This window comes from Aptenodytes patagonicus, chromosome W, assembly GCF_965638725.1.
Source record: "Aptenodytes patagonicus chromosome W, bAptPat1.pri.cur, whole genome shotgun sequence".
Taxonomy (NCBI): Eukaryota; Metazoa; Chordata; class Aves; order Sphenisciformes; family Spheniscidae; genus Aptenodytes; species Aptenodytes patagonicus.
In genome coordinates, this window is record NC_134981.1 from 47526088 (window position 1) to 47539541 (window position 13454).

Consider the following 13454-nt stretch of genomic DNA (forward strand, 5'->3'; position numbering starts at 1 on the left):
TATCTTTGGTAAAGGTAGTTGAAATTTCATAATGCAGAATGAGTCACGCTGACTTATATTGATATAAAAAATACTGATTTGGCTGTCTTAAGTTTGCCCTAACTAATATTTTTTTGCCTAATGAAATTCTGTAGTTCTGTAAACTTTTGAACTACATTTTTCCTAACCATTTGGCTTTCACGGAAGTCTTTAATCAACATAAATTTGACATAAGTTGGTGAATTCATCTTAGGGATGACTTGAATGTTCTGCTATATGCCTTACCTAATATCTTACAGCACAAAGGGCAAAAGACATCAGTGTTAAGATGGTGGTAGGGGAGATTCTCAAACCAGAACTGATAGAGTTTCCTTGAGGGGGAACCCAACATAGAATATCAGCTTCTTACTTTTTTGTATCTTGGATAAAGCTTTGTGCTGACAAAAAATCATAGATAAAGTTTGGATAAAGCACTTAACCACTTGTGTGCCTAGGACTGCGAGCTGCAGCCCCTCATATCATTGCTTAGACCTGGTCCTCTATTTTTAGTCAATAATGAAAAGCTAACTGCTGCCTTGAACAATGACTCATCTCATTAAGGTAGAATAGGAACTCTTTGGGGTCCCAGAAAGAGACCAGTGGTGCCGACTCTGCCATGAAGAATATCTAAAGATATTCTTACTAAAAAGCAGCAGTCCAGGTACAGACTGGCCCCAGACAGCAATTCAGTGGATCTGTATTCTGGTCCAGCGATGAACATGATCCCAACTGGCTAATAATCTACATCAAGCAAAAGAAGGGTCTGGAAAACTGAACTATCATTGAAGAAGATAAAGGTTTGAAGTAAACAGTTTCCCCAGACTCTTTGACTTTAGATGAAGTGTATCGTTTTTAGGAGCCTGTCACTGAAACGGTAAAATCCTGTGAGAGGAGGTACTGGAGAGGGTAAGCTACAATTTGTTAATAAAGTGCCTAGTAGTCATCAAATGCCTTGAAGGATCTTATCCTATGTGGCTGGAAAGATGCTTGGTTATGAAGCCACTTCAAACAACATGAATCTATTCTCCTGGGTGTCAAATAATTCGTATGCATTCCAGCCTTCAGTATAGTCACTCCTTAGTGGTTACTGAATATTTTAGAGGGGATTTTACTCAAGATTTCTGAGTCTGCCTTCTGCAAGTATATTCATATTTCTATAGAGATCAGGGTTTCTTCACTTCTGAGCTAGCACTTCTCAGCTGCAGTGGGGCCGGCGCTCTGGGCATGCGCGCGCCGCTCCTCCGCCCGGGGGGGGGGAATGCGACGCGCGTGCGCAGGAGCCGCGGCGCCCGGCGGCAGCTGGGCGTATGCGCGGGGTCGGGGGTGGTGAAGCTGTGTGGAAGGAGGCAGTTGCATTGTAACGGGAAGGGTGGTGCGCTGCGCTGCGCAGCGACAGCGCCTGTTTCCTCCGTTGTTTCTCGGCGGCTGAGGCGGCTGGGCCGGGCTCGGGCTCGGGCTCGCTGAGGGCCGGGGCGGCGGCGGCGGGGTGATGATGGCGTACTTCGTGGAGAACTTCTGGGTAGGGAAGTGCCGCGGGCCGGTTCCTCCGTGTCGTGGGTGGGACGGGCAGGGCGCGGCGCAGTGCAGTGCAGCGCAGCGCAGCGGGCGTACTCTCCGCGAGAGCAGCCTCAACTCTTACGCCACCCTGGGGACTGGGCTTAGGCCTTGTTGCGGGGAGCGCGGCGGAGGGATGGTGGCCGCCGTCCCCTCCGCGGCACTCTGTGCCTCCTGCGGCAGCCTCCTGTGCCTGCCGCGGCTCGCCTCGCCTCTGCCGGGCTGGGCCGTGGGGGAAGCGCCCTGCCTCGTGCAGTGCTCGGTGGTCTGTTAGGGAGAAACGATGGGGAGAGGGTTTGCTGGGCCAAGGGATGTGCAGGTACGAGCGAGAGACCCTTTGCTAGGGGGTCTTACTTTTGTAGCCACTGTGGTGCGTAGATGGGGCTTCTACTGCAGTCTGATCTCTCTTCGTTAAGCCTCCCATACAATGCAGTTGTTTGGGGGAATGGCACTAACTGTAACAACTTATAGTTGTATCGTGCAAAAGCAAAACTGTGTCTCAGAACTTTATGCTTTTGTACCGACAACTCATTTCTATCCGCATGATAGAAGGTACAGCCTGAACAGCAGCCAGCTAGAGAAACAACAGGCTTTCCAGTCTGTTTTAGAAACATAATTTGTTAGTCATCTCTACAGATATTTATATTTTTAATTGGGTAGTTATACATGGAGAAAAACTTAAAATCTGGATTTGGATTATTGAGCCTTGCATGAAATGAAACTTGTTTTCATTGTGACTGTAGCCGTTCTGAAACATTAAAGTGTTCTTGTAAGTTACTTCCATTATGCATAGCTAGGTTTTGTCGCTTCGAGTACACTCATACTGGTACAGTAAAATAAAAAGTATGTTGTCATTGACTTACTGTTTTCTTAGCACTACTTAGGAAGTGTTGCATAAGCTTTGACATAAGTTTGATTTTTAAACTGACTGGTGCAGCTGATACTCTTGTTAATTGTGAGTCTATTAAACTGTTTCAGGTCAACCAAAATAAGCTACTTCTAAGCCAGTCAGTATATGTTTGTTAATTGTTTTAAATTAATTTGATTCAACTATTGGAAGTTCTATGTATAGCTGAAACTGGTCTCTGTAATGCTGTGCACGGTAAGTCTGGAAGTTCTGGGATATAAAAATGTGTGTTTAAATTGGTTTTGATGAATTCTTTTTATTTTATCTTTTTAATTGCTGGTGTTACCTATAGATTTTTGAGAATGGCTGTGAGGAAGATTCCTTTCTTTTCAAGTTCTTTGTAACGTGTAAGGGCTGGCTATGTCCAGGGTTAATTATCTTAGCTTTGTGAAGAGGCTTGCTCTAATAAGTGTAAGACATATATGCACTTATGTGATATGAGTGATAATGAGACTTGTCATGCTTCCACCTGGAGTTCCATTCACATGTTTACGCAGTGCTACTCTTCTGCTTGGCATACAGTTGGATGCTCAGTTTCAAGAGAGCTGTTGTGCAATATTTGCTCAGTCTCCTCCCTCTGTGTGCATTTAGCATGAGTTGGCAACTTTTCATCTTTTAGTTAAAAAAAAATTTCTAATTATCTAGATATAGATAAAAATATCTGTTCTCCTTCATATGCATAGAGCTTCTCTGGAGCTGATCTTTATTTAATTTATTGAGCTGGAAGAAGAAAATTGAAATTGCCAGGTTGCTTTTGTGTTCAAACTCCTCAACTTTCAGAACTGAAGAAGATATGTCGCCAATGTAAACATCAGGTGACGACTTCTTTTGATTTTTGATGCTCTCAATTTTATGTAGCTCTTTCAGACACTTGGTAATTGAAAATTACTGTTAGCTAGCTTTCAAAAATATAACACCATAATATTAATCGGAGGAATATTTTCATGTATACAGGGTCCATTAAATAATTGCCTAGGTGGAAAATATGAAACACACTACTTATTTGAAACTGCAGCAACAGTTTAAACAAAATGACAGTGATGTTTATCAGAGCATCTAAAATGAGTTTAAATTTACCTGGGGTTAGGTGAATGAAAAGAAGTTGACAATACAAATGGACAAACCATAATGATTAGTATATGTCTTTCTAAGTTTGTGGGTAAAGGGAAGATTGTTTTTGGTTAATATTTGGAACTTTCACTTTAGAATTACAGGAATGTACACCCAGTTTCTATTATTCTGTTGCACTAAAACTTGTAAATTAACTATTAAATAGGGTATCTTTTAAGCAGCATAAATCAAATCTTGTAGTAGTTGAAAAGTTGTACCTAGTTTCAGCAAATACTTTATTTCATCTATATGAGGCAGTTGTGCTCCCCCCCAATTAATGGATTGTCTACAGTTATTATTTGGCATATCGGTGTAACTCTGGAACAACTCTGGAATTTTCTTGATACAGACAAAATTTTTCTACCAAAAGGACTTCTATGCCATTATGATTTTTTTGCTATTAGGATTCTTGTATGCATAATCTGTTGGCCAGGGGGTGGTTGTTTTCATTCTCCTATCTGACAGAATAGTATGGGTAGTACTTTTAAGTGTAAAACTAGCTATAGAACAGCTTCTCCGGAGCTGACCAAAACAAGAGGCAAAGGATAAAAATTTCTCAATTCTCACTCCAAAAATTGAAGCGACTCTATTTTCCACATTCATTCTTTTCTAGGCTTTTCCTATTTAGTGTTTATCTAACAAGAGGGGTGGTTTTCTTGGTCATATTGATATATCACGTTTGCTGTAGGCAGTTGTAAGGTTTAACTGGGGTTTGGAAACTCAATTTGGAGATTATCCAGTTCTCATTTTATGACAATTTGAAGTAAATTAGGGACCTAAACTTTTTATGGTTAAAAAGAAAACCTGTAGTTAAATTGGAGTACCGCTTCCAAATGTTGCAGTTTGAATATTTGTCTGCCTGTTTCCTGGAGAATAAGTTGTGGGCTTGGTAGGCTATTTTAAAAAGAGGATTAAGCAGGTTATGACTTTATAATCAAAAGTATAGTTTTTTCTCAGTCTGTTCCATTTCTTCAGTGTAATGTGGTGATATGGTCATGTTTAAAGGGTTGAATAGGGGTGAAGAATGAATGTGCATGCTTAACCACTGCTAATGCACGTTATAAAAGCATAGGTTGAAATGATGGTAATTCATTTATTGTCAAATGTTTCTTTACTTGCTGAACTTGGGGGGGGAAATCAAACTTTGCCTGAACTTCTCTCATCAAGCTTCTGAAGTTTGACTAAAATCAAAATGTGTCTGAGAACTGCATGTGCCTTTTATTGTCTCATCTACTCTGTTTTTCTGTGAAAACAGTATTTGCAGCTGTCCTCTTCTTGCTTCTCAGACTAGCTCAACAAGTAGTATGTATCTGACCAGTCATGGGAACTTTAGAATTGCCTTAATAGTTGAGAAACACTTGTTTACATTGAGTAAAAAGAGGGTGCTATAATAAAAAGCTAATACTCTCTACACTAATAGATGTTAATGTTGAACAGTTTTGGTCCACAGTAGACAGAGCTTCCACTTATACAATTTGATTAGAAACATAGGAAATAAATACTGCTACAGATTGCCCCAAAATTTCTGGTTATTTTACCAAACATAAGCTTTAAATTCAGAATCATCTTTTATATGCAACACAAACTTATTCTTAAATTTTTTCAAAGTTTATTAAGTAGTTTAGTAAAACAGAGTTCCTGTAATCTGTTTCCTGTTATGTACGAGTCATGGAAATGCTGAATTCTGACTTCACAATTGCTGACAGGGTTACTTTCATTTCCATGAGAAAATCATTGCAGTTAGTTCTCGATGAAGGGATATGGAAGGACTGTCTGCCCTCTCTTTCCTTGACTCTTAATTTATTTTGTATGCAAAGTTGGTCAGTAATGCCTCATTGTAGGCTAAGTGAAGTGTTTACTTGTATTTTAAGTCTTGTTTCCTCTTATGGCTTGCTGTCAGGAGACATCTATACTATATCCACAGAAGAGCTCTCTTACGGCAGTGTAAAATGGGAAACCTCAACAAGAACACTAGCTTCTGAAGAGAGTTTTGTTAGCTCTAGGGGAAAAAGGAGAAAACTGCTAATGAACTTCAAAGTAATTAAACACGGCCAATATGGAGAGGGGACTGCTTACATTTTGCATTCTCATACACAGTTTTACAGTTGTTTTCTGTTGAGTAATGATGGGATCATCCTCAACAGATGGTGTTTTACCCCTGAAATGACATTCAGAATGGTCTTTCAAACTGATGTCGGTCTTGCATATAACCTGATATTATAAATGATAAGAGATTCCTCTTTCTCCAAGATCCAACTTCTAGAAGAATCTGCATCTGACTTCACTGTCAGTCAGTCATAGCAGTGGATGGTAATTGCTTCTGAATGGGAGTGGAAGGTCTCATCTCCATTATCTGCTGCGTTTATTGTTACGAAAATTTCACAACTGGTTCATGCTGACTGAGGAGAGAGGCTAGGATGCAAACTAGAATTACAAGAGTAATTCTTTATTCATGCGCATGAGGTGTCCCATTCAAATTGGGGCACCCCAAACGTGGTTTTACACATGGTTCTTATACCTTTCAAATGTTCAGGTACAAGATGATTTGACCAATCGCTACTTAACACACACTACTGTTTTGCAAAGCAACTATAATTCTATGGCGTCATCATCCATCTGCTTCTTTCTTGATCTACATGTCCCTGGAGTTGGTCTTGCTACAGTTACTTATCTCTGATTCCAGATAAGGGGAGGGTTTCACAGAGGTGTCAGAGGGGCTGGGATGCTGGCGTGATCTGGGTAGTCCGGGGGTACCCTTTCTTCTTCAGGGTGGGGGCTGTCATCCTCCTCCTTGCAATGAGCTGGGGTCCTTTAGTCATGCTGACTGAACCATGACTGTGCAGTATACAATGTAAACTATATATATATATCTCTTAAGAAAGTTCATACAATCTCATACTATAAAGACTAATTAGTACAATGGTTAGGGAATGAGATTTTTCCTAATGTTATTTATTTTTAAGTAGGCTGGTACTGGGCTTTTTGTGATCCCAGCTATTACTGTTGTCATCAGGAAGGAGCAGGTAAAAACATGTATTGAAGAAAAATTGGCTAGACATACAATTTCCATGTACAGAATTCTATACAATGTGTAAGGGGAGGGGTAGTGTTGAGGAAAAACAACTAAAACACAAATAAACAGTGTTGATGGCTGATGTGCACGTAGATACTTGTTTTTTGTAAATTGAACTACCTTTTTTCCTCTTAGCTGCAGCATACATCTGTCTTTATCCTAAATAGAGAGCCTGAACTCTGCTGCTCAGTGTATGAATTGTTTGAGCTACTCTTCATGAAAATAACTACTAAATGAAGTAGTTGTGGACAGGCCATATAGCTTTTCCTAAGCAGAAAAATGTATGTTCTCTGCACTGAGATACCATACTTAGACACAGGTACACATATGTCTCCAAACATGAGCAGAAGATAATGTAATTTATAGAATTGTCATCAGGTTAATCATCAGTACTCTTGATCATGTAACTTGTAAATAATTGAACAGTTTTGAAATCTAGATGTTTGTGCTCATAGGTAGAGCCTGATATTGGTAAGGTAGGCTGCACTTGGCATTATATTTGCAAATGAAAATGTCTTTTTAGCTGTGCCAAACTTAAGCCACATAGGCCCTCAAATCTGGGAGTCTGCTTTGGACTTGCTGCTTTGTTTAAACCTTAATATATTTTTCATGTAGCCTCTTAGCCTCTGATAACTATTGATAATGTATAAAAGGTATGGCTTTTGGGACTTTTTTTAATTGACAAAAGTATCTGTTCTGTTTCTCTCTTGTGCTTTCTGCTATTCAATGTGAAGTCAAGGACAAGAGTAGGACTGATTTGAAAACTTCATTTAAGTGGAAAAACTAGTTTGTTTGCAGTAATCTTCAGTTACAGTTAGGGAACAAGATGATGATGGGAATTGGTTTTTCTGGTTCATTCCATTCTGTAAAAGTTTGCAAAGTTACATTTTTGATAGATTATCAGCCCTCAGGAAGGCTGCAGCCAGAGGCTGGGTCATGGCTACGCTACCCTTCCTGTATTTCTAAACTGGCAGGAAATTTATGGAGCTCCAGTATAGAAAAGATTAAAAGTTACCCCATTATGAAAAGTTGCTTTTAAAAGTTCAGAAGCAGTCCGTGTTCAGCACATTTTGATCAATGTGTTGGTTTAGGTAGAAGAAATACCTTAAAGCAAGGGAAAGAACATTTCATAAAGGAGAATTTTATTAGTTTTTCTGGAAGAAATGCTTAACACTCTTATTTGTAAGAGTTTATCTCCAAATTTGGGCACAGTAACAACTTTGGAGTAGTTAAATAAGAGGGTTTTTTTGTATTCTAATTGAAAATATCAGTAAGGTCTTAATTAGAGTTATTCTGGTGGTTTTGTAATGCAGTGGCATTCAGGGTTTATATAGAGTAAATATAGAAAGTTAAGATACCTATTAGTGCACCAGTAGTCAAAAATATTCTGAGCTTCAAACTGGTTAGATAGGAGTGAAAGGGGAGTGAAATTGTTTACTTTTTGCATATGCAGATATCTTATTTTTAATAAAAGTGGATCTGGCTTCCTCAAACCTAATTTGCTAGTTCTTAATTGTGTTCCCCATGCACAAAGTGTTAACAAATATGATGCTATAAAAACACATTTTTAATCATTAACTACTCCAAACAGTTTATTGAACTGTTGTGATTAGACTGGTACTTGGAATAGTAAGACTACATTTAAAAAATAAAAAAAAAATTACATTTCCTACTAGTTGGTGTTCTTATCCTTCTTTTATTTTTCAAACATAGAAAAGCCTTGCTCTGTAGATAGTCCTTTTAAAGTTTGCTGTATTTTTGTGTATTCAATTTAGTTCTGCTTGTACTTTTTACAGACCTTTCTGTAATTGCAGATCAGTTTAGTGTAAGTGCATTTTGATGAACTTTTTCAGGTTACAACTTATTGCAGTCTTAGGAACAGGCATTTTATAGGTGTCTGTTTGTTTGTTTTTTGTTTTCCCCAATGCTTGGAAGAAGTAGAGCAAATAATCCTAGTGCAGTTAACACTTCACAGAAGTGGGCCTACTATTGTGGCTGCTGTGAGGTTCCTCCATCCACCTGTGGCTGCTTCCACTTAAGCTGGCAGATCCCTGCCTGCTGCCTCCTCCTTGCTCCCATCTCTTTTGCTGAGCATTGCAGCTGTTCGTGTCCTCATAGTGATCTGGATCACTGATCTTTATTTTTATTTGCTAGCTTTATTTTTCAGCTGTATAATTGTCGCGGATGGAGTGAGACTGCACTTCACTCATAAGAGAGAAGCAACAATACTTTATTGATAGAAAACAGTGAGTTAAAGCGTGAATTAACAAAGTTCAATGGTAAATGCGACAGTGAACAAGATTCGATGGCAAGGTACGCTTGATTATTTACTGCATAGAGGACAGGGTCAGACAAAACTGTCAGGGAGACCCTCCCGTTGAGTCATGAGATTCAGAAAGGATCCCCTTGCTTTCTAAACTTCTCAGAGAGGAGTTTAGGTGTGGCTGGATCCAATCCTAGTCCCAGTCTTGGTCAACGGTTTATGTCTAAAGGATTATATATGCGCAATCAATCCTTTATATCACTTAGCTAAGATTTCAAAGTTTAGCATGCTATTAGTCACTTAACGAGGATCTGTCGTGGCAAGGAATCTCTCAACCTCGAGGAGTAACCTTGAGAGGCGTTCCTACTCAAGGGGAGATCCTGCACATGCAGCCCGCTGCTGTGCAGGAGAGCTCAACAGGCTCTTGGGCTGCTCACTATTTATAGGGGTAAGATGATTGACAGTCATATTTGCATACGGATAACTGTGGTTAGGTGGGCGTATTTCTCACGATAACCAAGGGCTATTGTGTTGTTATCTGGCTCCCGAATCCACTTCGTTAATGGATGAAATATCACCATCAGCATCCATTAACAACCGCCCCTGGTAGTTATCGCTGGGGCAGGGTTACAGGAAATAAAGGTCAGGTTGGGCGGGGGAGCGCACCGTCACAATAATTTCCCTGATCAGGTGTGCCTCATGGCTGCACAAACAAATCTTTCTAGAACAAAAAGGACAGAAATGATTGGAGTGGTGTCTGACCAAATCCTCAGGCTTCTTTCACTGGAGATGTAGAGCTGCCATTGTGAAAAGTCCAGGATTCTGCTTCCCATCCTTCTTTCCCTTCCAACACAAATGTGCATGTGACTTTCCTGAGGGCGTGCTTCTGTGTCTTTAGTAGCAGCAGTGTTATGGATCTGAAGCTTTTGGAAGGCAGGAGGGGCATGGATAGTTTGACAGGAAAACTCTTATAGTAGCAGTGTTGTTATGCCTTGCCTCGCCTTCCTTTCATTTATTGTTGCTTTCTCCTGTTCCAGGGAAGTTTACCATGGTGCCAGAGGTGATAAGCTGGCTGAGTTTATTAATCAGTTTTTAGGGCAGTGTCTCAGTTTTAATGGTGAGATATGCCTTACTGATTAGAAAATGTCTTAAGTTTTAAAACTAAAACTAAACTTAAGAATAGACAAAGGTAAGTTACCTGTGAGAAGGAAAAAGTTAGTGATTTTTACCAATTTTACAAAAAACGGAGAAATATCCATGAAGTATGAAGAATTGGGGAGGTGGGATATCCAGTGATCCCAAAGTGTGAATTTTAGTTCATGGGAAATAATGAAAGATATGAGGGGATGAAGAGGGAATGCAGTATTAAGTATGTGTTTAATAAGATGGGAAGTGAAAGAATACAAGACCTGTAGAAATCTAGAAAATAAATGGCTTTAAATATAGTCTAGAAATACGTAAAAGAGTTGTCATTAGAAGGGTAGTAGTGGCTGCTGAGGTGATTTTAGTTTGTTTTACATATAAGGGATTAAAGGGAACTAACAGCAATTGGTAAAAAGCTGAAGCATTAGAAGTCATTCACTTCATGAAACTTGATCAGTTATTAAAATGCATAGGTTCTATACTTTGTTCTGTAATTGTCTTAGCATGTTGTTTTTCATAGCTCTACTTTTGTTTTATTATTAATCTTTAGGGGGAAAGGAACAATGGCTTTGACGTCCTCTATCACAACATGAAACATGGACATTTGTCAACAAAAGACTTAGCAGACTTTATAAGAGAAAGGTAAGTATTTATCCTTGCTAATCCTGGCTCTTTAATATACTGTTTGTGGATTTTATTTAAGTTTATCATTATGTGTTACAGTAACATGCAAAATATATAAAAATCAATGAGCGTTTTAAAATATCTCTCATATCCTACAAGAACATTTAGGTTTATTCCATTTGCTTAAACTGAATAGTGACTCTTAAGCATCAATTAATAACAAGCTTCTAATTTTTAGGTTTGAATTAAAAAACAAGAGTAAAAAGCTAGAAATGTCACATTAGGTGTCCAGCAATTTATTTAAATTAATCCCAATTTTTCATCATGTTTGGAAGAAAAGCAATAATTTAAGTAGTAAAAATTATCATTCTCTGACTATATCTTGACCATAGATGTGGAATTATGGCATTAGCAACTTCTAGTATGATCTTAAATTATACTTTTAGATTAAGATGTTGAGAAACTAGGTTGGTTAAAGAAAAGGGAGTGTTGGACTAGATGACCTTTAAAGGTCCCTTCCAACCCAAACTATTCTATGATTCTATATGTATGGGCAAGAAAATAATACACAGAAAATAACCCAGGTTCTTCTTTATGGGATGGAAGGGACAGAACTGAAATCTGCAAATGTGACAACTTCCTAAACAGATGTTCTTTATAAAAGACAACTGCTGCTGCTACTTTGAACATAAGAATTTCCATTCTGGATGAAATTAATGATATGTCAGCTTCAGAATTTTGTCCTATTCAGTTACTGACACCAGATCATGCATGGAAAAAACTTGCAAGAGGCTAATTGAGGACCTGTTTCAGTGAAGGTTTCTTGCAGTAAAAGCTGTCCAAAAAAACAGCCTTTGTTTTCTGGATTTTCTTTTTCATCAAAATTTCAGTTTTGGCCTGAAATAGACCTCAACAAAGAATTTTTAAAAATAATTTCCACAAAATGTAACCATCATGGATCTGGCAGGTACTCAGTGACACTGACATTTACATAGTTTCAAAGTGAGTTGAAGTGGAGAAAATGACAAAAATCTTTCCACTAAGTGAAACAGTGAATTCCAGAGTCCATATGTGATGGGCAGTCTCCTGTTGGAAGGACTGCACAAACCAAGAAATGTTGTGTTTCAAGAATCCCTGATTCCAGAAAACACATTATGAAGCCAGATGAGGTTCCGGTGAAATCCTGCTTTGGATTTAGTGGAGGGATATCACGCTGTTGATGTTTAGTATGAAATGTTTAGGGCTTCACAAGCTGCTAAAAAATGACTTTTATTTCAGAACTGCTTAACTGCTTTTAATATTGACTGTTATAAAAGTTTGCTTTGTGTTATCTTTGTGAGTGCCTGGATCTTTCCTTTGAAACCTGCTTTAATTCTTGGAATCAGTCGTTTTCTTTTATAGTGGTAAGTCATAGACCTAAGCTGTACATCACCTGACACATATCTAATTTTATTAGTTTTACATCTGCTGTGTTTTGATTTATCTCTATACTTAGATCAGAAACTCGCTCGCTCTGCTTCTTATCTCCTTTATGTTGTATTCTTTGGGCATGCTCCATTTTATTCATACTGATCCTAAGGTGAAAGGTCTTGCGTAAATGGGTAAAAATAACTTGATGCTATATCTGTCTTGGATTCTTTGCTTTATTATGGTGACATAAATAAAACTTGACAGTTTGTTCTACACAAAATTACCAGTAAAAAGAATGTGGCGTTCTAGTTTATTTTTCACTCTATCAGCTCCTTCAAATGAAATTTTAAATGAGATGTGCCTTTACAATCAATAAATATTTGGACCTTTCTCCACATATTAAAAGTGTTTTAGCTGAAGTTTCTGCTAATTAATTCTAGTGATTTGGCAAGAAGGAGGCAATATTTTTTTTTTCCAAGTAAACAAGTTTAACATTTAAGACTGAAGATTAATGACCATCTAGGAACACATGAGGATCCGCATGGGCACTTTATCCTCAATGAGAGATCAAGAAATGTAGTTTCTCTTCTTGCGAATAGATCAGGACATGCCAAAGATGTGCAGCCATCTTACCCTACAGCATTTTTGGTAAAATATAAAAAAAATTTCAGTTCTAGTTAACATACTGAGATTCATTAGAATCTTAGCACTACTTTTTAATTTATTTGACAAGGCTTCAGTATACTTCCTTAAAAACAACTTGCCCTGGGATTGGAAAATATCTGTCAGTGATGCAGACCAGCAGCAATAAGTTCAGTCCTTTCCAGTGATCTTCTCCCTGTCAGATATTAAACCTGGTATCCTATCTGTTCCATTGTGTTTTCTTCAGCTCTGCTTTATTGATCCATCTCAGTATGCCAGGCTGCCATTAAAAAAAAAAGTTGAATGCCAAATAGATGCTTCTTTTCAAGTCAAGGGTGCATTACTGATCAATCTCAGTCTAAGCTAGTGGTAGTTTGTGGCATATAGCTTGTAGTTTCAAAGAAATAGATGGACTTTAAATATTTGGTGTCCTCACTTTAGTAAAAATTTTTGAGTGTCCATATCTAGGCAGTGAAGCCCTTCCACTACTATTGTGAGGTTATTGCAGTATGTCAATCTATTTCCCAGGAAATAAATATGGTTCAATAGCACACACTTATTCACGTGGGTCAAACTTTAGTTCTCAAAAGAAATTGTATTGGGCAGTACTTCAACAGTATTTTACAACAGTCTGATTGTCTTGACTGTATTCTGTTTTGCATCTTTGTTTATTGCGAAGAAATTAAAAGATGTTGTATGCAATTATCTGT

The 13454-nt window shown here is 38.3% G+C and overlaps 1 protein-coding gene across 1 annotated transcript in view; it reads left to right on the forward strand.

The window, feature by feature from the left end:
- Window positions 1–1469: 1469 nt before the first annotated feature.
- Window positions 1470–13454, forward strand: part of LOC143172196 (F-BAR domain only protein 2-like) — a 135228-nt gene continuing 123243 nt past the window's right edge. The window contains exons 1-2 of the mRNA XM_076361440.1: window positions 1470–1537; window positions 10619–10710. Coding sequence (XP_076217555.1) covers window positions 1508–1537; window positions 10619–10710 — 122 coding nt within the window. The 5' untranslated portion in view covers window positions 1470–1507. The remainder of the gene's footprint in view (window positions 1538–10618; window positions 10711–13454) is intronic.